General features: G+C 51.3%; 1 protein-coding gene across 8 annotated transcripts in view; it reads right to left on the bottom strand.

Annotated features, from left to right (window-relative positions):
- Window positions 1-24,184, bottom strand: part of EPHB2 (EPH receptor B2) — a 157,514-nt gene that overhangs the window by 46,017 nt on the left and 87,313 nt on the right. For all 8 annotated transcript variants that reach the window (XM_023529401.1, XM_023529402.1, XM_023529404.1 and 5 more), the window contains 2 exons: window positions 2,397-2,552; window positions 959-1,294 (listed from right to left, as the gene is read on the bottom strand). In XM_023529401.1, the coding sequence (XP_023385169.1) occupies window positions 959-1,294; window positions 2,397-2,552 (492 nt within the window). The remainder of the gene's footprint in view (window positions 1-958; window positions 1,295-2,396; window positions 2,553-24,184) is intronic.

Here is a 24,184-nt window from a genome sequence, read left to right as displayed (position 1 = left end):
GGCTGAGAAGTATCTCCTGGACTTGGGCACATAGAGGTTTCTGGTGACCCTGAGGACAGTGCTCTTGGTAGAGAGAAGTCTAAGTGGAATGGGCTGAAGAGGCAGTGGGTGGTAGCAGTGAGGCTGCATTGCTGGGTAACTTTTTTTGCTGTGAAAAAATGCAGTGCCAAAGATGGAGGGTGACATGGGATCTCAGAAAGGATTATCCAAGGTGAGCTTAGGGAGAAGAGTTTTGCCGGAGTTAGAATGGAGTGGGCCGAAGGTTCAAAGAAAGCACCTGTGGAGACTGCTAGATGTCTTCGAAGTCTGTCTCCCCACCTTCCATTGCGATAGAGGTTTACGTTAGGCTGGGAGCGATTACACCTCCCAGCCTCCTTTGTGGCTTGGTGAGGCCACATGACCAAGTTCCTTCCAGTGGAATGTGCATAGAGGTGATGGGTGCCACTTCTGCCTACCTTGCTTAAATCATTATCACTCCCTGGGCCTTCTCTCTCTCACTCCCCTTGCAGGCTAGAGCACAGACATGCCTGCGACACTGCTTCGACCACGTAGCCCAGGTGCATGGAGAGTGGTGAGTCAACAAGTCGGAAGGAGCACGGGTCCTTGAATCTCTACGCGGATCACAGCTACCCCACTAACCTGGACTGCTCACCCCTGGCCTCCTACATGAGACAGAAATGCATTTCTGTGTTTTTCAAGCCACCCAACACTGGGTCTTTTTGTTATAGGGGATTCACTTTTACCTTCAATCCACATATTCAGCAAGTGACAGCAATTATTATAAATACCACTATAATGGAGAGGTAACACTTCCAGGTGGTCAGATCACACAAACGGCCTTTGAAAAGAGGAAACCACTCCACAGAGGCCAGGGCGTCTTTGACGAGGGCCACCAGGATGCCCATTTGGCACAGCATGGTGCGCCTCTGCCGCCGGAGCCCGCCTTTGAAGTGCTTACCTGCTTGGTTGGTGGTGATGTTCACGGAGGCGAACTGAGGTGAGAAGGGGCTCTGGTCGGTGACGCCATTCACGGCTTGGATCTCGAAGGTGTACTGGGTGTGGGCCAGCAGGTCACTGATGTAAATGCGTGGCTCGGTCAGGCCCAGCTGGCGGGGTGCGTACTGCACATTGTCTCCACAGCGGGTGCAGGCGCCCCGGCCGGAGCCGCAGCTCTTGCAGATGATGTTGTAGACGAGATCTTCCCGGCCTCCCGAGTCGCGGGGCGGGGTCCACTCCAGCATGAGTGAGGTCTCATTGACGCTGGAGATCACAGACTGGGGTGCAGAGGGGATGGCTGGGGAAGGGGAGGGGTGTCAGTCAGAAAGGGCCATGGGGGGTACGTTCCAGCCCTGGCTCCAGCCCATGCCTCTCCAAAACCTTTCTCCTCTCCACCCACTAGAGATGTTTCTAGAATATTACTTTCATCCTGCTACACATCTGTTTAAACCTTTCTCCCTGGACTTTGACCTCCTTGGTGTTTGTGACTAGGGACAGTCTTTTTGTGTTGGCGATTATACCTACCCAATGTCTATTTCGCCTTCTTTCTTATATCAGAACCTAATTTTATTCATGGTGGCGATATGTCCAGCTAAAAGACTATATTTCCCAGTTTTCTGTGATTAAGGGTTGGCCACTAATTACAGCAGAAGTTGTTGGTTAGGACCTTTTGTTAAAAGGAGACAGCTGTAGAACATCTCTTTATCCCTTTCTTTCTGTACCTAGAATGTGTGTGATGGCTGGAGCTTTGGCAGCAATGTTGGACTATGGAGTGACCTGAAGGATAGGAATCATGTACTATGTATGGATGGCAGAGCAGAAAGAAAGAGCCAGGTTCTGGAGAACTTCATGGATTTAACATACTATCCCAAGACTGCTTATCTTTGACCTTCTATTATGTGAGAATAAATTCTTATGGTTTAAGCCACTGGGGTTGGCTCTCTGTTACTTGCAGCTGAATGCCATTCCTGATACAGGGATTATATCATTGCCTTTGTAGTCACACCTTTCTTAGAGAACCTTGGCCTGTGATACAAGCAGCCGCTGCCAGGTTAGTATGCTGGGCAGCCTTTTTCTGCCACAGACGCCACCTGTATTGGTTCTTCTTCTGCCAAGCCTCTCATTCTCTGTCCCTTTGTAAATCAAGACCTTGACTTTATCCTCCATGTGACTTAGCAGAAGCGGGTAAGGAGCCAGATGCCAGCTCCATGGTATCTGCTCGTAGGTAGCACATCTACCCCAGGCCACCTTTTCCAGCCAGTTTTCCATTTCCCCTCCCACCAGGTAACTGGCTGCTCCTCGCTCAGGAAAGGCTGGCTGCAGCCAGATAGCCACCCAACCCTCGCTCTGGGCTTTTCTGCAAGTGACAACTCAGTCACCTCAAGGGGCCCCAGACGTACTTGTGCAGGGCATGTCCAGAGGGTCCAGGTCTGCTCGGTAGTAGCCATTGCGGCAGACGCAGTTGGTGGCCCCTTCCGAAGTGGTCCGGCTGTTGATGGGACAGTGGGTGCAGGCCTCATCCCCTTGGTTGGCCTTGAAGGTTCCAGATGGGCAACCTGGGAAAGAAGACAAGGAGAGTCACTGGGGAAAACAGATGAGCATTCAGAGAGGACCATGCAGTCTCATGGAGGGGACACGCAGCATCGCGAAAGGCCATGTAGCCTCATGGAGGGGCCGTGCGATGTCATGGAGGGGCCACACGTTGTCATTGCTAGGAAACCCCATCTCCTGCAGTTCTTGGGGGTCTCCAGTTTCCAACGTGGCAGTCCTGTGTCAAGAAAGTTCCAGGCTACCTGGTCTCTTGTCTCTGAAGCTGTCTGTGCATTCAACTGTGGTCCCTGGCAATTCCTTCTCACCTACTCCAGGTGGGCTGGCCACAGCTTCTAGGATCTATCCTGACTTAGTCTAAAGATTCTAATGGCTGCTCACTAATGGCTGTCTGAGGCCTGATTCTTATAACTAGGTTCCTGGGTCTCAGATGATCGAGATAATTAAATTATAGTATCGAAGTCCCAGCATAGCAGAACATGTAGAGAGGTGATATGGTAGAGAAGTCAAGAATGCCGGCTTTGGAAGCAGACATGGCTTTGAGTCTCAGCGTGGCCTTTTACTAGTTGTGTGGCCCTAGACAAGTGGCTCAATCATTCTGAGACTCAGTTTCCTTATTTGTAAAATGATGATTGTAAGACTCCTTTCTGAGGGGCATTGTGAGCATTTAGCATAAGTGTAAAGGCAATGACCTGAGGCCTTGCACAGTAGAGGTGCCCAATGAATAGTTGCTGTTAACAATAGTAGATGTTTGATCAGTTTAAAATAAAGAGGGCCTGAAGTACCAGGGACAGCCTGAGGAGGGCAGTGTTTATACTTCATGGGCATTCAGCCATCCGGGATCTCCCAGGGGCTTTGGCCTTCTTCCCTGCTCTGGGGAATGCTCAGGACTTGGGTTCAGGCCCTGCAGCTCAGGGATTAGGTGCCACAAGAGGTGGCCACGCTTGTGTGGGCCTGAGTGCCAATCCCCCCTACCCTTCCTCCTGGCCCTGGGATAGGAATCGAGAGGCCTGGGCTGCAGGCCCTATCCCTTTCTTGGCCTCTTGCTTCTTCCATTTTCTGGGGTTCATAATCCCAGCTCTGCTCTGGTGCCTTGAGGGTGGGTGGGGGATCATGCAAGGCATAAGTGGGAAGATGGACAGGGAAGAGCTTCGCAAGGGGCAAGTTCCTCTTTGGGATGAAATGTGACCAAACTGTCCACAGGCTGGGTGCTCTTACCTGGATCACATTCCATGCTAGCTGGAGTACTGTGTGACCTTTGGCAAGCAACGCCGACTTTCTGAGCTTCGCTTTCCTCACATAGAAATGGCTCACATAAATTGCCCACATTGTTTGTCCAGCCCGTCTTCAAGCCTATCTTCCAAGTCCAAGTCTTAGCAAATCACCCTTCCCCAACCCCTCAACCAGGTCTAGCCTCAGAGACCCTGCCCTCCTTAGTGCTTACATTACATGAGTGCTTTCCTCCTCTGCATAATTATTCATCAAGGGGTCTTCCGGCTTCCCCAGGATTGGAGCCATGTCTGATTCACAGCTCCTTCCCCTGTGTCTAGCACAGAACCTGGCACTCAGTGGATGTTCCATAAATACTTCTTGAAGCTGCCTACTTAAGTGGAAGGAGCTCGGGCTTTGGAGATCATGCAAGTAGAAAGGCAGCGAAGAATAGAGGTTAGCATGCAGGCTGCCTGGCCAATCCCAGCCCCATCTGTGCCAACAGTGTGACCTCGGGCAAGTCGCTTAAGTTGTTTCCTCATGTGCAGAATGGGGACAATAGTATCTACCTCCTAGAGTCTGGTGAGGATGATGTTGGTTAATTTAGGCAAAAATACCTAGGACAATTCCTGGCATTATTAAACTATTTGGTTCAAATACCAATTTGCTGGGTGACCACAGACAAGTAGCTCAACCTCTCTGAGTTTTCTTATTGGTAAGAGCACCTACCCCATAATGTAGCTGTGAGGATTGCAATCAGTGAGCAGGGATGGCCCAGGTTTTGGGGTGGGGGGGTTGCAATTATAATCTCAGGGCTTGCTGGATAAAGTAAGTGCTCAGTAAAGAAGCCAAGGACATATACACCTGGGATGCTAGAAAATATTGTCCCTACCCCTGGGGCCCTACTTTGCCGCCTCTGGAAAGAGCTTCTAGAAAGTGGCAAACGTCCTAATCAACAACCACCCTGACCAGGCACTGTGAAGATCTTGGAGGAGAAACAGCTCCAGCTTAGTCCTTGAGGAGCTGCCAGGTGAGGGGGAAGATAGGACATTGACCCAACTAACCGGGCTGGAGAGTGGCACCAGTGAGGATGGCAATGAGTGCCTCTGGAGAGTTACTAGGGCCTCCATTGTACAGATGGGGAGACAGTGCTCTAGAATAAACAGAGAATGGCTGACATTTATTGAATACTTAGGACTTAACATGCAGTAACTCATCCAAAGCCTCACCCAACCCTATGACAGAGGTGATGTTATCACCCCCATTTTCAGATGAGGTAAGAAAAGCACAGAGGCCACTTCCCCAGCCACTACACTACACCGCCTTTCAGCTATTTGCTTTGTATCAATGGCCCATGAATACTGAGCAGGGATTGGCAGACTCTGCTCTAGGCACCTATCCAGGGCTCTCTCCGCTTTGCCATGCTGGCTCTGGGGTCCCTGAGTCCTCCTGTCCTCCCTCTCGCCTTCCTTTTTTCCCTGCTGGCTGGATGAAAGGGCAGCCCCATTGCCTTGGCACTGTCCAGTCAAGACGCAGGCTGCAGCCCTGGTTCTAGCTGAGCAGTTGACCTCTCTGAGCCTCAGTTTCCTTTGCTGTGGAATGGGGCACAGGGCTCCTGTGAGGGTCTGGGGCCATCCTGATAGATGCCAGAGAGTTTTGGCTCTAAGACCAGGATCCTCCTGGCTCCCCCTTGGGTGAGAGCCTGCCCAACCTAGCATGCCTCTTCCATCTGCTGGCGATACCCTGGGCCTGGCTGGTGGGTGGCTGCCCACTTTCCCCTCCACACTGTGCCAGCCCCTCCATCTGGACCACCTTCTCGGCTGTCCTCTCCCATTGCCGTGCCCTGGCTCCCTCTCACGCTCCCCAGGCTGCCTCCTCCAGAAGCCTTCCCTCATTAGGTGTGCTGCCTGGCCGCCCCTCAGCCTTCCTACTGGGCATTCTGTGGTTTCTGTATCTGTCTGTCATGCCTCCCCACTCCACTCACCTCCTGCAGCCACTCGATTACCAGGTCTTCCCTCCTTAGCAGTGCTCTGTCCTGGCTTTCTTTGCTGCCCTCCCACCCCTGTGGGCATCCAGAGAGCTCCTCCCACCCACTTCTTAGCCTCTCCTAGCCACCTGCAGTCCTGCCCACTCCCCAGAGCCAGCTTTCCAAAGTGCAAACTTCTCTGTGCCACTTGAAAATCCACAATGGCATACAATGGAATATTATTGGGCCGTAAAAAAGAATTAAAGACGGATACATACTACAATATGGATGAACCTTGAAAACACTGTGCTTAGTGAAAAAAGCTGGTCGCAAAAAGCCACATAGTGTATGCTTCCATTTATATGAAAATGTCCAGAATAGAGACAGAAAGTAGGTTAGTAGTTGTCAGTGGCCAGGGAGAGCAGAGAATGGGAAGTGACGCTAATGGGTTTCTTTTTGAGGTGATGAAAACGTTCTAAAATTGGTTGTGGTAATGGTTGCACAGTTCCGTGATTATACTAAAAATCGCTGAATTGTACAGTTTACACAGATGAATTGTATGGTATGTAAATTATATCGCAATACAACTGCTGTTTTAAAAAAATCCATAACAGCTTCCCACACTCCTCAGGGCCCCTGGGGCTGGCATGTGCCCGTCTCTCAGTGCCCACTACCCCAAGCCTGGTGCCTGATGGTCCACATGGTCAACTGCATACGGCGCCCATTCCCAGGTCCCCCTCTGTACCTCTGGCCTTTGTCCATCCTGTCCTCATGACCCGGAATGCCTTCTCTTTGTCATCAGGTGAGCTCCTACACCCCTTTAAGACTCAGCCCAAGTGTCACCTCTTCCAGGAGGTCTTCCTTAAGACCTCATGCAGGGTCGAGGTCCCTACTTTAATTACTTACTTATGAATCTGTAAATACCTGGCTGAACTGTTACTTTCCAATACGATGCTGGGTACCTAGCAGGGACGCGTGGATCAATACTGTTCCATCCAAGGTTGGTTAAAGCTGTGTATGCCAAGGGCCGACTGTAGAATCTAAAGTTAAATGCAGATTTCCGACTACACTGGGGTGAGGGGTGAGGGCAGGGAGGCAGGGGCGTGTCAGTGCCTCTAAACCCCGTGTTGTTCAAGGGTCAACTGTATATTAGAAACAGTTTATAAACTCGTGTGCTGTCTGTCTTTTCCCTGCCCTGGAAAGAGCTGGAGAAGGGAAGGGGAGCCAGGTTTGTTTGGGGTCATTGGTGCTCTAGCTCCTGGCAGAGTGGTGGGAACATAGTAGGTACTCGATATATATTTGCCCCTTACAGAATGTTATGAGAATCAGATGAGAAGGTGGGTGAGAAAATATGTGGCCGAGAAAATGCCAGGTTTGGTACCACCATTATCATCTCAATTTCATCAGGCTACTTGGATGCTCAGATCCTCTTCCACTTCTTGTTTGTTCTCCCCATGGGACTTCCCAGGGGCCTGTCCATTGGGGTGACCTACTCATCCTGATTTTCAAACTGGAAGCCCTGCATCCCAGCCCCATCTGTCTGCAGTTCCCTAGATGCCCTGGCTCTACACACATTGGTCCCTCTGCCTGAATGAACCGTCTCCCCTAGCATCCTGTCCCCTGGGGTTGGTGAATGTGACATGTGCGCCTCTGGGAGACCTGCCCTCCACTCTTTATAGCAGACAATTCAGACCTCCACTGTAGCACACCAGACACATGTCCCACAGGCAGTGGTGTGCTGGCAAATGGCTGACGAGGGGTTGGGGAGCTCTGATTTGTTGTGTTTGCCGATTTCTGTGGTGTAAATGCTCCCACCAGGGCAAATTTCCAGCTATGAATTTGAGATAACTGAACACTGAGTTGGGAAAAACTGCCCATAGTTGGCTCTTGGAAAACAAACTGGCACAAACCAGCTCCAAACCACCACTGGACCTAACTCATAACCCATATGTGACTTCTCTGTGTTCTGCTCACTGGTTGGTGAATCCTGGTTGGGCTAGGGGCTGGGTCTTTAATCTCTACATCCCCAGCACTTAATACAGGGTGTGGCACATAGTAGGTGCTCAGTTCATTCAGTTTTCTGAATAAAGGTAGGTCTGTCTCCCCAACTGGACAGTGAGCAACTTGAGTGCAGGTGCTGTGGGTTTGATAGGTTCATATACACAAAGTACTTAGAACACACAGCAAGTGCTATGTAAATGTTAGCTGTGATTACTCATCCAGCATGTAAAAAAGAATAATAATTCCCGTTTATCATCATGTGCTTTCTGGGTGTTGGGTCCAGTGCAAGTGATTTACATGGATTCTTATGCTAAAACAACATGACCACTCATTGAAGTAGGTACTACCATCCCCCCCATTTTACAGATGAGGAAACAGGCTCAGAGCGGGTCAAGTGCCCGCGCCAAGGTCACATGGCTTCTAAATGGTAGAACTGAAGTTTTTGACTCCAAGTCTCTGTGGTTCCAAAGGCCTTGTGCCCAGGTACTGCTGGATGCAGAAATTATCGAATGGCTGAATGTCAGGACTGGAGATGATATCGTCAGGCCTCCTGAGGAGACTGGCCTTGATGGGGGTCACTCAGCAAGGGAGAGACAAAGCCTGGGCCCCCCACACAGGTCTTGGGGCCAAAGCAGCCGACTAGCATCCGCCTTCTGCAGATGCCCAGAGCCCTTGGCCAGGCAACCAAAGGCGGGGATGGCAGCTGGCCGGGGAGGGCGAGGAGGATTACAGAGAAACAGATTTTCTCCCCGCCTGGCCCCTGGGCTCCAGGGATAGGTGATAATTGACCGAGTGAGCCCTGAGTTAGGCCGAGGCAGGGCTCCATCTGGGCCTGGCATGGCGGGGCCGCTAATTGGCACGGGGTGATCCTCAAAGCCTCCCTGGTTGGCCTGCTGCTCTGCTCCCCCGCTCTCCTCCCAGAGACTCCAGTTTACTCCTCAAAACAACTGTCGCCACACTGGAGTCAAGTGCTTGGGCCAGCCCTGTGTGCCAGGCTTTGAGGGCAGGGAAGGACCGTCTCTGCCTTCTGGGGGTCCCTTAGAGCAGAGGGCTCTGTCTGTGGTTCTGGGCAAAGGCAGGCTCACCACAGTTTAGTTCTGGCTCCTGAGAACCTGAGCAGGAGGTCTGATGACAATGAACCTGGGCATGGACTGTGGAGCCAACTGCCAAGACTGAATGCCAGGCCTGGCTCTTGCTAACAGTGTGACCATGGGCAAGTCACCTAACTTTGTGCCTCAGTTTCCTTGTCTGTATATGGAGAGAATGATAACACTAACCTGACTTTTGTTGGGAAGATTACATGAGGTAATATAGAGAAAGCACTTGCAACAGTGCCTGCCTGGTTCACATTAAGTGCTATACATGTTTGCCTTTGTTGTCATTCATTCTTGGCCCATGACGTACTATGTGCTAAGCCCTGGGGATACCGAGGCGAAGACACAGTCCCTGCCCTGAGGACTGCAGGTCCAGTTGAGGAGATGGTGAGTAATGAATTCATTTAATAGACATTTATTAAGCTCCCGTTGTGCCAGGCACTGGGACACCGAGACAAAAGATCCAGGCTCTGCCTGTAAGAGGGGGCTGGAACGCTTTCTTTTAACCAGGCCTGAGCGTGGGCCGCTGTGGGCAGAGGGGCCAGAGAGTGGGTTCTGGGCTTGGCAGAGCCGGGTTTGAAGGGTAGAAGGTTCACTTTCGTGCTTTGGGATCTCCAAGAAGTTTTGAATTTAGGTCGGAGAGAGGAATTTGACCGGACAGAGGGAAGAGTCCTGGGCCCAGAGCGGGAAGGCCTGGGCTCGGCTGCCCCTACAGCCTCTTACTCGCCTTGCAAACTCTGTGAGCTCACTTGGGGCTCGGCTGGGACCATCCCTACGGCTTCCTGGAGAGATTCAGGCACCCAACCCCGGGCTCTATGTTCTCCTTGAACTGTGAAAAACTGATTTGCTTATTTTCTGGGGTTCGTGCTGTGTGTATGTCAGGGCTGAGCTTGTGTTGTTCTTGTGGCTAAGTGGGCGGGGTTTGGGGGTCTCCCTCATGCAAAATACCTTTTGCATTTTGCAGGCTTCTTGCTTTTGCTGCTTTGGTTGAGCCAGTGGAGTCAGTCTCCCTGCATTGGGCTGGGCAGGGTGCCCGATCCTCTGTGCCACAGGCAAAGCTACTCTGGAAGCAGGTGGCAAGCTCCTGAGATAGAAGGAGGAGTTTCCTCTTCCTGTGGCTACTATGTGTCCGTCCTGTGCTGGGCCAGGTGCTTCTCTAGCCTATACTCTCATTCAGTCATCACTGTCACCCTGTGCAGTAGGAGGTGCACCCCATTTTAGAGATGAGGAAACCGAGGCTCACAGAAAGGAAGTGCCTCATCCAAAGTCACTCAGGGACTTAGGAGAGGAGCCTGTGCCCCATGGTCCATGTTCTTTCTCACATCTGCCTCCAAGGCCCTCAGTGTTCCAGCATGACGACGGTACCCTTCCGTGCCCTTCCCTCCCCTCTCTCATCCCTGAGAAGGGGGGCCCTGCCTGGCCTGGTTAAGTCCAGGAGTGCCTCAGGGTCTCCTACTGGGACCACCCAGGGGAGGTCAGTCATCCCGCTCCACTCCCACCCCCGCCCCCACATGCCCAGGTTCCCCCAGCCTGGCCCTGCCGGGACCCGGGCTCTGTGGATCCCTGCGGCAGCTGGCAGGACTACAGAAGTCGGTGGCAGCAACTGTGTTAACACGTCTCCTCTTTGCCTGCGTGAGGAACTCAGGGCCTCCCCAGGCCAGCCTCCACACTGGCCATCTGCCAAGCCTTCCTCTGCTCAAGACCCTTCAGTGGCTCTCGTGCCTGTGGTGAGTCCAGCCTGCTTGAGCTTCTCCTCCATGATCTACCACATAGGCAGCTGCCAGCTCCCCGACAAGCTGTGCCCCGTCTCACCTCTGGGCCTTTGCTCAGGCCATTCCCTCCGCCTGATATACACTTCCCAGCTCCAGCCTGGCTAACTCCTTTTTATCATTAAAATCTCAGCTCCAGGGCAAATCACCTTTTGGTCCTTCTCCTAGGATCCACCCCAACCCGCACCTCCCAGGCTGAGTTTGGGGCCTCTCTCCTGCGCTCCTAAAGTACCGGCACTTCACCTCTGCCACTGCGAGATTATCTGGTTGCAATTGTTGGCCTCTTGCACCAGGCTGGGAGCCTGGTGACAGCAGGTACCCACCATGTCCGGCACCTCTCAGCCGCAGTGTTCAGCTGACAGGTGATGGACAAGTGTTTGTGACTGACTGAGGCTCAGAAACGTTGAATCTTGTGCTTAAGGTCACTCAGCTCGTGTGTGCACTGGAAATTTTGTTCTAGGCCTCTGGAACTCCCCAGACCATGTCAGAGCCCCAAGAGTTCCTCCTTGTGCCCCCAGGAATGGGCTCTCACGGCATCCTACCTTCATCCTTCTTGGCATTTTGTTAACATGTCTTTCTACCTCCCGCCTTCCCACCTGCCCAACTGTGAGCTCCATGAGGGCAGCTACTACGCCTGCCCTGTTCACTGCCTGGCACAGAGCCTGGCACGGAGAAGGCCTGTAGCTCTCGGCCCTAAGGCTAGAGTAAGCAGAACTGTCATGACCACTGTGTCTCGTCACCTCTCCCCAGTTGTATCTGTGTGTCTGTGTGTGGGGTGGGGGTGTGGAGGGCGCAGTCTCCTGGAGGAGCCAGACCCTGAACCCCACAACCTGCAAAGGCGGGTGAGGGTGTTTCATGCCAGACCTTTCCGGCCCTAGGATTCTCTGTTAGACCCCCAGTCCCGCCTCTGGCCTGCCTCCCTTCATGCCATCCCCACATAATAGGGGCTGAGAGCTCCCGCCCGCCCAGCAGGCAGCCCCATTCCTCCAATTTCCTCCCAATTAATCAAGCTCTGAACTTTTTAATTATCTGCCTGCAGGGTGACTCCCCACTCTGGTGAAGCAATTAAGGACATTTCCAAGTGCTGTGTGGCTGCAGCAGGAGCTTTGACCAGGTCTTGATGGAGGAGGTGAGCGGAGAGAGGGGCTGGTGACAGGAGGGGTGGACAGGAATCCCCTTGGGCCATGGGGCTGCAGGGAGGCTGTCCTGGGCAGGCCCATTCCAAGGATCTGAGGCCACATTGTCTGGGGCGACCCTCTGTGTTCATTCAATGGCCCTTTCTCTGCAGTTAGAATCTGGCCTCACAGACCCCAGGCAGTTACCATGAGCCGGGCACTGGGTTAGATGCTTTGTAATCTTACTTCATCCTCACCTAGAAACTGGGAGAAGGAAATACAATTATCTCTATTTTATAGATGAGGACACGCAGGCTCAAAAACATCAGGCAACTCCAGAGATGTGGCTGGGATTTGAAGCCAGCTCAGAGTTCATGTCCACTTCATTCTGTTGTCTCTTAAAGACCAGTCGGGCTTGTCAAAGTGCCCTGGAGTGCTGAGGAAGGGGGTGCTTTACAATCTCACCGCACCCTCGCCGTGACCCTGGGAGTAGGAAATACTTGAGACCTACTGAAGAACACAGGCTCTCCATGTGTGGGGTGGCTGATGGGAGAGGGCGTTGCAGGCAGAGGGGACAGCCCACGCTAAGGCACGGAGGTGGGGGACGGCATGGTGTGTACATGGGGAGCTACAAATAGTTCAGAGTCACTGAAGCATGAAGTTCGAGGCTGAGAGAGGCGGGAGAGGCAGCTGGAGGCAGGTGGGGTATGGGTCACTGGAAGTCAGGAGAACGTTCGTGACCTTCCGATTCAAGCTACTCATTTTATGACTATAGACTACATGACCCAGACACGGTGACTTTCCTAAGGTCACACAGCAAGTTAGTGGCTGATGGAGCTGGGGCTGCAGCCCAGGAGTCTCAATGCCCAGATTGAAAGGGAAATAAAGGGGCAGAGGAATGGTAGCTGTCAGATCACTGCAGGAACCTTTCGACTGGTTTCCTGGCTTTCACCCTAGCCCGCCCACCTCCCCACTTTCCTCTGGCTGCAGTCTGCTCTCAACATATCAGCCAGAGGGATCCTGCAGAACAGGAATCAGCTGTGTGCTGCTCCTGTCAAAGCCCTTCAATAGTTTGTTCCCACCTCACTTGGAGTAAAAGCTAATAGCCTACAAAGCCTGCTTTACCTCTCTAGTTAAACCGATCTTTAAGTATTCTATTCTTTTGGATGTAACTGTATCTTCTTTACCTCTCTGAACTTACTTTCTACGACCTTCCCTTTTGTCTACTCCATTTCAGCCACACTGGCCTCCTGGATGTCCTGGAGCCCATCAGGCCTCCTCTAGCCTCAGGGTCTTTGCATATCACCAGCCCCTCCCTCCGCTCACCTCTGCTTGGTTCAAGTTCTAGTTCAGCTGCCTCTTCACTATGTCCCTCTCTGAGCCTCACATCTTTCATCTATAATTGAGGTTAATGCTGTACACCCTACCTTCCTCCCCAGGCTAACATGGGATCCTAGTGAGAAAATGGGGAATGGAGTGCCACGAAAGTCCTCCCTCCGGCTTGAGGCTATCACTGCAACAGGGCTTGTAAAGGTCCTCACTGGATCCTTGAGAAACAGGCCCTTTGACGAGCTGTGGGCTCCAGGCCCCAAGACCTTAAACTGGATCGACACACCAGAGCCTTCCAGCCTGTAATCCTTGGGCCTCACAGATGCTGGAAAAGCAAGTGTTAAATAATAATCACAATGTGCCCGAGGGGAAGCCGGATGTGCTGGGAAAGCTTGACACATCTGGCAGGGCCGGGCCAAGTCCCCGACACATCTGGCTGCTGTATTGACAGGTGGTATAGTGGGTCATTGAGGAAGGGCCTGGAGGGCTCAGTCCCTGGGCTGTGAGGGGGGCGATGACTGGATGGAGCTAGGGAGCATCTCCTGAGCTGTCCACGGGCCATAGCCCTCCCCTGAGTCCCCCCTGCAGGCCATCCACTGTACTTCGGTGGCTATGTTCTGAGAGGCTAATTTAGGACCCAGAACCTGGGCCACCAGATTCCCAAATCCCTGCCTCATTTTGTTGGCGTCAGCTGCCCCTGCTGAGGCTTGGGGAGCCCGGGAAAGCCCCCTCTCCTCTCCAGCTGGGGAGTACATTTTCGGGGTCACCTCATGTTGTACTTCCCCTTCTATGGGATCCAGAAATGTGATCATCAGCTCCACCTGAAGGAGCCCCCTGGGCTGAGACTGGCCTCCTCCCTCCTCCCACCTGCCCCAAGAAAGCCATGGTCATTAATAAAGGACACAATTAGCTGTCAGCAGAGAACATGTCTGGAATTTTTTACCTGCCCGTGAGCTCGGTTAAGGCAACAAACCCCTGGACCCCCCGGGGAAGCAGCTGCCACACACCTTTCAGGGGCCCCTTTGCCCGAGCCCAGGGCAAGAGGCGGCCTGAGACTTTTTCAGGGTGCGTTCCACAGGCCCAGGCCTGCGCAGGGCAGTTTTTTCCAGGCCAGTGGAGAAAGTGACAGAGTAAGAGAGATTTCCTGGCAGAAGTTGTTTTTTTCAACCCAACAGGCAATACAATTCAATACAATTTTCTCCCCCTTCCTGTGCTTAGAGTCTTTTAGAGCTAGATCGACTTTAAAGAAAAGAATTGTTCATTCTCTCACTTTACACCTTATTTTATAGCTGGGGACACGGAGGGCCAGGGTGAGGAAGTGGCCTTTTTTGTGGCAGATGGAAATAAATACAATTCTCTTTTTGCTTCTCTATGGATCCCTAGCTCACCTAACACAATTAGAATTTGTAGCCAAGTCTGAAGGAATGTTTCAAAGTCCCTAAAGGTCATTCTGAACACACTGTCAAGTCTCAACTATGTGCTGAGTTTGGGGAGCGGGGCGCATAACAGCGAATGAGGAAGATGTAGTCTCTGCCTCATGGAGCTGAGGGTCTAGTGAGAGGGACAGAGGGAAAGAAGCAATGGACAAACACAATTTGTGATGGCCATGAAGGAGACAGGCATGGGCTGAGGCAGGACACAACGGTTCCTTTAGGGAGTGTGATCAGGAAAGGCCTTTCTGAAGGATGGCATTGAAAAGTCAGTCCTTGGGGAGAAGAATGGCCGAGTGGGAGCAATATTTGCAAAGGTGGTACAAGCTCATTGCCTCAGTTCCTCCTCAGTGTAGTGGGGTCATTACCAGGAACCTGATGCCCATTTGCCTGGCTTTAGCTGTCTGTGACCCAGGATAGATACTACTACGCCCACCTTTGTCCTAACAAGGTTGGGATGTGTCATCTCTATTCTGCAGATGAGAACCTGAGACTCGGAGCAATGACATGCCTTCCCCGGGGCGCGCGGACACCCAACTCAGGAGCCTGGACCTCCGATACTTGCCTGTCTCTCCTTGCCCTTCTGGGTGCTTTCCTGAACCACTGCCTCCCCCAGCAACCTGCAAGGTTGGTCTGCTTGAGCTCTGGTAGCCTGTGACTTGAATGCTAATGAAAATCCCACTCAGGAGTTCCCGGCATTTGGTGCCTCAAGGAAAAGGGATTAGGAAACACAAACAGAGAGAGGGGGGAGCTTGCCCACATTCACACTGAGGCTTGGGGGGGCCTGCGATCACTCTCCCTTCTAGGGGTACAGAAACCATTGCCCTCCTACTGTTGGCTTCTGGGGAGCAGGCGTAGGCCTCAGCTAACCCAAGCCATAAATCAAATGCACAAGATGTGGCTTTGGCAGCCATCCCAGTGAAAAAGATCTGGGGGTTTGAGTTGACCACAAGCCAAAAGCTGCTGAAAAAGCCAATGTGGTCTTAGACTGTCAGAGTAGAAGTAGAATGACAGCCCAGCATCCTCCCTGCTGCTCAGGCAAGGTTACTTCTGAGCTCCACGTTTAAAGGAGGTCTAATGAGTGATAGTGGACAGGACATCTTGGGCCTCCAGCTTGTTTTCCATCTGCAGCCATCTATGGGTGGTGCTGAAGATGCTTAGAGCGGGGTCTTAGGTACAGACTCTCCCGGGCAGCATTTTCTAGGCATTTTCTGGAGCCCCACTTGCCCCGGAGCATTGTCTTGTCTGGATCCCTGAAAAGTATGAGTTTTCTCCTAAATCTTGCTCAGCTCTGCCTCCATGTTTTAGCTCTCCTGTACACTGGGGATTTGAGATCATGTGGATGGTCTTTCTAGGGCCTGCCCTGAATTTGAGGCCAGACTTACTCAATAGAAAAAGCCCAACAAGGCTTTTCTAAGTAACGACTTTGTGCCCAGCTCTGTGTTGGGCACTAGGCACAGAGAGGATTAAGACACAGTCCTTGGCCTTGATGCCCACTGCTAGAAGGGGAGAGAGAATATGCTCAGATAGTGGTATCAAAGAAGGCTTTCCAGGGGAGGGGCCATTTGAACTGGGTATTAAGGGATGAGTAGGAGTCTGTCAGGGCCAGAAGAGATGCAGGATGTTTCAGGCAGACGAACAGTGTGTGCGAAGGAGGAGTGAAAGGCAGGATAGGGTGGCTGGAGCATAGGATGTGTGGGGGAAAAGGTAGGACACAGCTAAAGAAAGGATCACAGTGGACTTGTGTGCTCGGTGATGGAGTTTGGGGTTTTATTCTCTAAGAGCAGGGAAGCCAGTTGTGGTCCTTTGCTAGTGCTCAAATGGCTTCGTAGCTCCGTGCCCTCAGCCCTTGTCTCCCAGCAGCCCCTCTCCTCTGGGCTTGGCCGGCCCACTCCCCAGCTTCAACTCTTTGCCTGTCTCCTCTCTTTGTTTTCCCCAGATATCTGCCTCCTCCAGTTCTTGAGCCTTTTGTCCTGTGTGTGACCAGTACCATCTCTTCTACCATTAAAAATGAACTGAGCTATTAACCACAAGAGCCACCATCTACTGTGCAACTACCGTGTGCCAGGTTGAGGGATTCACGTAAGTTATCGGGGGGCCATGCATCACAATGGATAGGGGCACGGGCTCTGGAGTCAGGGTCCATCTAGTCTTGAACCCTGGCTCTGCCACTAACCTTGGGAAAGTTACCTAATGGCTCTTAGTGCCTCGGTTTCCTCATCTGGAAAATGGGTCTATCGACAGGACTCATCTGATAGTGAAAATTTAGAGTTAATACCATAGAGTGTGTTAGTTTTTATCAACAATTCTTACAGTAATCTTTCAAGGGGGGTACTATTGATAGTCCCATTTACAGAAGAGACAGTTAAGGTTTTGAGAAAATAAGTTACCCACCCACAGCCCGTATCAGAGCTAGGAGGGGAGCAATGGAGCACTACACCTGAGACCAAAGGTGGGTATTAAGTATTCTGTGGCCTTATCTCTTCCAGGTTGGTGCCTGGGCTGGGCCTAGGGACCCAAAGCTCAAGGGGCTCCCAGCCTGGTAGAGAAGCTGCCCGAGCAAACAGGGAGATTCCAAACAGTGTGACCAGCGCTAGGGGATGCATGCGGGGAGGAGGCGCTGGGCCTGGGAGCCCAAAGAGGAGGCTTTCACTTTGTTGTTCTGCAGAGGTGATAGCACTTGAGTTGTCTCGAAAGAAAGAGGAGAAGGCACAAGAACGAAAGGAGTCGCATGCTGGGCGGAGTGAGCAGCCGGGACAACGGTGTGGAGATGTGAAACCACACAGTGAAACTGAGGACCTGAAGCTGGAGCCCCGAGTCTGTGAGTGCGGGGGTGCAGGACATGAGGCTGGACAGGCAGGCAGGGTGGACAGTAATGAGCCTTCTGCCTGACATTGGACAATGGGTCTGTCGATGCCTCCTGCCTGCTTCCTGCAGATCAGGTAGTTCTGCTGAGGGCATGACAGTTTGTAAACCCACAGAGAATCAGGAAGAAGCCTGCTCAGTCCCTGGACTGGAACATTCTTGGGTCATAAAGTCCCAAGAATGGCAGAGCAGAGACCTGGGGGGCCTCGGCTCCTCTGCAGGGCTCCTTTGAATCTAATTGATCTGAAACGTTCCCAGGGAGAGGTGACTTCTTAAAAAGTTACTTTAAAAACACCCCTATCCAAAAATCTTATAAAAATCCCACACCTTCTCAATTTTAAAGGGTCAAAAGTTGAAAATTCTGAGCCAACAGCAAGATTTGCAGAACGAGGAATCTTTGGCCAACAGCCGGGATACTTGATGACAAATTTCCCAGACACGGTCATTTCAGAGCTGTCACCTTTAAATGGCACTTCAACGTGCCCCTAAATGTCTTCTTTATTTGAACAGTGTGTTTATGGGGCCTGGGCTGCTGTTCCCAGCTTGTGTTTTGGTTTTATAAAAGAGAAGGAAACACAGAGAGAGAGACAGACATCAAAGCAGAGGATGATGACAAACCTCTAATCTCATAAACTCTTCTCTTATCTCAGTCCTTCTAAAAATGGGGAGGCCTGGCTGTCACTAAAAGTGGCTCTGAAAGCTCATAAACTTGACAAGCACTTAGCTCTAGCACCCACAAGGAAGGACTCTAATCCTTGAGAAAACTGAAGATGAAGAGTGGGGAGGCGACTTCTGGTGAAGGGCCGACTGCAGAGAAAGCCCACACTGTCACCAAGTGAGGGCCTGAGAGCACAGCTTCCTAGCTTACTTTCTCCGACCTCATCGCAACCCTGTTTGAGAGAGTCTCCCTGGTTACAAGAGAGGCCAGAACCAATATTTTAACATTTGTGATCTTCCGATAAATAACAGCTCACACTTAGAGCTTACTCTGGGCTAGGCACTGTTTTAAGTGCCTTATGTGGATTAATTCCTATAATCTCAAATTATACTATAATTATCCTCATTTACAGGGGATACAGGCACCGAGAGGTAAGTCACTTGCCCAACATCACCAATTCAGTGAGTGGCAGAGCAGGGATTTGAGATGGAAGCCATGTGCTTTCTGTCATTCGCTGCTTGTTCATCATGCAAGGGGTGGGGCTCCAGGCTGGGTGAGGGCGTCACTCAGCTCTGTCACCTCCCTTCTTCTCACGAGAGCATCTTGGTGAACTCCCGGCCCTGTACGGTGCAGTGGTTAGTGCTTGGGCTTATCCCAGCTCCGCCACTTCCTAGCTGGGTGATCTCGAGTCAATCACATAACCTCTCTGTGCCTTAATTTTGCCATCGGCAAAATGGGGATAATAATGCTATTGCCCTCCTAAGATTCTTGAGAAGATGGATATGAAGCACTTAGAACACCACCAAATATGCAATAAGTGCCCAGTAAATGTTAGATGTTATTCTTACTATGGTCTCTTTCTGTGCCCTGGACCGTGCTGGCAAGCTGGACAGCCTCCTGCCCACCCCTAAAACCCCTTGCACTTCAGACAGCTGCCTGGCTAGGCCAGCCTCCCAGCTGTCTGGGCTTCCTGCTAGCCTGTCCCTATAGAAAAAGCAGCACTCTGGGTTCAAATCCTAGCCCAGCTCTTCCTGGCTGAGGCCTGTAGACCCATGAACACACCTCTTTGAGTCTCCATTCTCTTGCCTATAAAACAAGGATGATAACACCTGTTTTAATAACACAGAGGTAAGAGCAGGCCTGGTTCTCTGCTCTTTGCATGACCTTGGGACAGTTGCTTGAACTCCTGGGGCCTCAGTTCCCTCAGCTGTAAAATGGGGACACTCCCTTGTAGGGGTTTATACTGTGAAGACAAAATAAGGTTATAGCTGGACAATGCTATGTGCCTACAGGGGCTCATTAAACAGCTGTTAGTATTACCCATTTCTCCTGGTAGGGATCATTCACTCAATAGACATAAAGCCTTACTATGTGCCAGGTCCTGTTCTAAGCTGCTGGAGACATAGCAGTAAATAAGACAAGCTAGTTCCCTAATTGTAGAGCCTATAATCAAGTGATGGAGATAGGTAATAAACAGATATCAAATAAATACAGGGTGATGTGCTAGAAGGGGCTGAGGGCTGGGGGGCTACTCTAGCTGGAGTGGTCAGGGAGGGCTTCTCTGAGGAGGTGGCATGTGAGCTGAGACTTGAAGGACGAGAAGGAACTGGTTGTAGTGAGAGCATGGGAAAAAAGATTCTAGGCAGAGGGAACAGCTCGTGCACAGGTCCTTCCTCAGGGGGAATAAATAAGCCCAGAGGAACGGCAAAGAGGCCTGAGCGGCTAGAGAGGCGTGAACAGGGGCAGGAGAGAGGGAGAAGGAGCAGAGCAAGGAGGAAAGAGTCCGGGCCAGGCCTCGTGGGCACGGAAAGGACATGCAGATCAACTCCGAGTCAATGGGAAACCACTGGAGGGTTTCAGGCAGGGCTGTGACACAGCTGAGATTTGAACAGTTCCCTCTGTCAACTGTGCGGGCAAGTGCCATGGTCCAGGCAGAAATGACGGTAGACGGACAGGTAGGTGACTGTGAGGGTGGAGCGAGGTGGTCGGATTTAATGAGGGCCCCTGAGCGCTGCTTCTGCCCATAGTAACACCGCACACGCATGTGAGGAGTGAGAGGTGAAGATGCCATGTTCTGCTTCTGCGAAGGAATAATAGTGTTTCCTTCAAGGTATTTCACGATTTCAGCAGTGCCTTCTCCCCAAGGACTCAATCAGTGAGCCGACTGCCCACCGAGAGCTGGTAATTAGGCTGCTGGGACGGGTGCCCGGGGGCTGGCAGAGCCTCCCCGCCAAGCCGCGTGGAGCCTGTGGCGGAAAAGTTGAAGGGAAGAAAGCTGCTCCAGGCAGCCCCCTGCTCTGTTTTTGGGGTCCTCCTGTTGGCTCTCACCCAACCCCAGGCATGTGGTTCTCCCCAGGCTGGTCTAAGGACCTCTGCTCAAGGGCTCAGCTCTTGCCCAGCTCCTGCTGTCTGCCCTCTGCCGCCAGCCACGTGTTGCTCCCTCTGCATTCAGCTCATGCTGGGAGACGCCAAGGACTCGTCTTCGCCAGGGAATCGAACGCTACACAGTCTGTACCCTGCGTGCATTAAAACAGGATCCCTCCCAGAGACATGAGGACTTCCTCCCAGGAGTTCATCAAATGGTGGACATTGCATCAGGCATTGTGATAGGTAGGGGAGGAGTGACCTTAAGGTGGACAGGGCATCGGGCTGCCATTATACCTCCTAGGGCTCCTTACTGCTCCCACCTTTAAGACCGACACATCTGTTCCTGAGACCAACCTGTAAATCACAAATTTCCAGAACAACCACACCCCTTGCTCTTGTTTCCTGAGCAGGGCCACAGATGCGCCTCACGGCACCCTGCGATGGGGGTGTTATTATTATTCCCCTCATGTCAATGAGGAAAGCAAGGTTCAGAAAGGGAAGTGACTGCCTAGGACACTTGGATGTTGGTGGCAGGAGTGGGCCAAGATCTCCACCTTTGGCTTTGAGTTGAGCATGGTCTCGTTGGCACCGGGTTCTCACTGCCACCCCGGTTCTTTCCTGCTCTACGAGGACTGAAATGACAGCAGGAGGCTCTGGTTAAGATCAGGGGCATAACTGACAAGGTCATTTACAGGTATTGACAGATAGGAATGGACAGCAAAGCATGTGCTTTAAGCGAGCTTTAAAACAGACCACGACAATTGCTTAGATAGGACACAGTCACCTTAGATGATTTAGGCACTAACCCCCTGCCCTCTGTCTACTCATACTATTAACAGAGCCTGTCACACTGCTCCGAGGCTTAGTGGTGTGCAGGTTCACTCATTCATTTGTTTGTTCATTCATTAATTTCATAGACACTATTTGAGAACCTGCTACATGGCAGGTACCTTGCTGGGGACAGAAAGACATCAGATACAATCCCTGCCCTTGGTAATTGCTACCCAGCTGTACAGTTCTATCTCCTCCACTGGACTGTGAGCTTCTCAAGTGGTTAAGAGAGTGGCCTTTGGAAGTCAGACCACATCCTGGCTGTATGATCTTGAGCAACTTACTTAACCTCTCTGTGCCTCCGTTTCCCAATATGGGGAGATGTGGATAATAACAATGCCTACCACATAAGGTCATTGTGGGGGTTAAATGAATTAATGTGTGTAAAGTGCTCAGAGTAAGTGCTTAGCTCTGTTCTTCCACATTCTTAAGGACTTGTAAGATTTCCCAACCAAGGTCTTACTGTCTTAATGGTCAGCACTGCATTTTATTTCTAACAATTGTGTCCCAGGCTCCCTCCTCTTTTAAGCATCTTGGCAGAGGGTATGCAAAATTCGTTTGTCAGGAGTTATCTATCAAGAGTGTCTTTATACTTGTGCTTAAACAGTCATCATTATTCCTTCAATAAATGTTTTTTTGAATGCCAGGCAGTATTCTAGGAGCTTTAGCCACATCATCTTATTTAATCCTTACAACACCCCCGGGAGGTTGGCACCATTTCCTCTGTTTTGCAGAGGAGAATATAGGCTTAAAGAGGTTGCATGTCTGTCCGTCCATCCATCCATCCATCCATCCATCCATCCATCCATCCATCCATCCATCCATCTATCCATCTATCCATCCACCCACTCATCCATCCATCCATCCATCCATCCATCCATCCATCCACCCATCCATCCACCCACCCATCCATCCAGAATTTACTAAGTACCTATTAGGAGCTAGGCAGGCACTGTGCCAGAGCTAGGTTCAAGTCCCAGCTAGTAACAAAGAGATCCAGTCCCTGCCCTATCATGGCTTCTAGACCAGGGAAGACTGATCTACATGAAATAAAAGGCAGGATAATGAGGGCCACAAGTGAAGGGGTGCTAGGTATGACAGGTGAGTTCAGTAGGGCTTAACAGTGTACGTCATAGGGCTTCAGCCCAACTAGGAAAGCCAGCCTAGAAAACTCCTTTTCTACCCCCCTAAGCCACTCCTCCCAAGTCCCATCTTTGCAAATTCCTGTTCGCCAGGGTTGGTGGTCCCTCTTATGACAACTCTGGTTATCTCACAGGCCACCGACATCGTTCATCCCCAGAGAAGCCCAGTGTATTTGGACCCTATACTGGATCTCGTTTGTCGTTCGTTTGCTGACTGCAATGTTGCCTCCTTTGGGGAGTCTTCCTTAACTGCCACCCAGCTCCCCAACCCTGTCTGTGAACAATCAGGTTCCTCTCTTCTCCGAGTTGCCACAGAAACTAATGAATATCTCTAACTATCCCCATATCACAATTATTTTCCCCTTGACCTTCTTCCCCACCTCATTGTGAGCCTGTAAGCAGATCATATTCATCTTTGAATCTAGTACAATGCTGGACACATGGTGAGTACTCAATAAAAGTTGGTTTCAGGAATGAGTGGAGAGGCAGAATGGGTAAGAAAACCTGGATCTGAGTTCTATCATTGATAATTCTGGCCGGATGGTCTTGGACAAGTCCAAGGTTAGGATTTTGGGTTGGTATGCAAATAGTTTCATCTTGCCCTCCAATGTTAATCAATTAGTTGGCAACTGCCTGGGGTGTTGTATAGAGAAGGATCTTGAAGTACCATCGGGTTTAGTGGGAAGAGTCTTGCAACTGATTAATAATGTCAGCCTTGGATTCAGGAGGAGTGGCAATGGGTGCTCTGAATTTCTCGCATCCCAGGAAAATCGATTTCCTTTTTAAGGCTTTGTTTTTCCCCATCTGCAAAATGAGGGGACTAGACTCAATTATATCTGACACTCCAGGAGTCTGAGTCCCATGTTCTCCTCTAATATGATTTTTCTTTGGCAACTAGAATCACATGCCAGCCTATCCCAGGGCCTGGTGCACAGCAGGTGCTCAGTAAATGCTGGTTCGATGAATAATCTTCCTGGGTCATTATGAGATTCTGTAGGGAGAACAGAATTTACTATCCTAGTTCAACATTAGGAAAGCAGCGCTACAGAGAAGTGAAGTGAAGATTTGTGCCCAGAGACACATAGAGCCTACACTAGTCCCTGGTTTTCTGACTCCTTGACCAGTGTTCCTGCTCCTGGGTAGATTCATGTCCCTATCTAAGCAGACATTTCTCTTTATGTCAATCAAATAGTTCCAATCACCAGCCATTTGCATTTTGACTCCACGAAGCATTTTCACATTCACGATTGCACTTGAGCGTCACGAGGACTCTGGTGAGAGAGGGAAGGGTGAGCACTGCCCTCCGTCAGCGGATGGGGACGCTGATGCTCAGAGAGGGCACGTGATTTGCTAGGGTCACACAGAGCTGGGACTTCTGGTTCCAAACCCCATGCTCCATCCACCTGCCCTCACTAACCAGCTCCTGTGTTCCAGGGAACTTCTTTCCTCACAGCCACCTCTGCTTTTCCAGGAAAGACGAAGGTCCAGAGAAATAAAGGGGATGTAAGAGGAGCCAAGCTCTCCTCTCCCAAGAGGCTAAGCCCTACCTTAAGCCACCTTTATGAGGGAGGGGACTCAAAGGGGAGAGAAGGGGTCATAGGACCTGAGCTGTGGGGTGCCAGATGGATGACAAGCCTCCCAGATCTTCCTTGTGACCCTGGCCTGGGCTCACAGCTGGGTAAACAGGAGACAGCCCAATCCAAGGGTAGGGGGGCATTCCTGCCCCTCTCAGACTGTCTGTCTGTTGCTAAGGATTCTGGGAAGGAGGCGGGGAAAGCCAAGGTGAGAAGCTGACCAGAGCAACCACACAGAAGGACTGGTCTGGGACTAACCTCAGAAAGAGAGGGATGACCCCAAAACAGAT

This window comes from Pteropus vampyrus, unplaced genomic scaffold (genome assembly GCF_000151845.1).
Source record: "Pteropus vampyrus isolate Shadow unplaced genomic scaffold, Pvam_2.0 Scaffold36, whole genome shotgun sequence".
In the NCBI taxonomy this organism is placed as follows: domain Eukaryota; kingdom Metazoa; phylum Chordata; class Mammalia; order Chiroptera; family Pteropodidae; genus Pteropus; species Pteropus vampyrus.
This window is presented reverse-complemented; position numbering and strand designations above follow the sequence as displayed.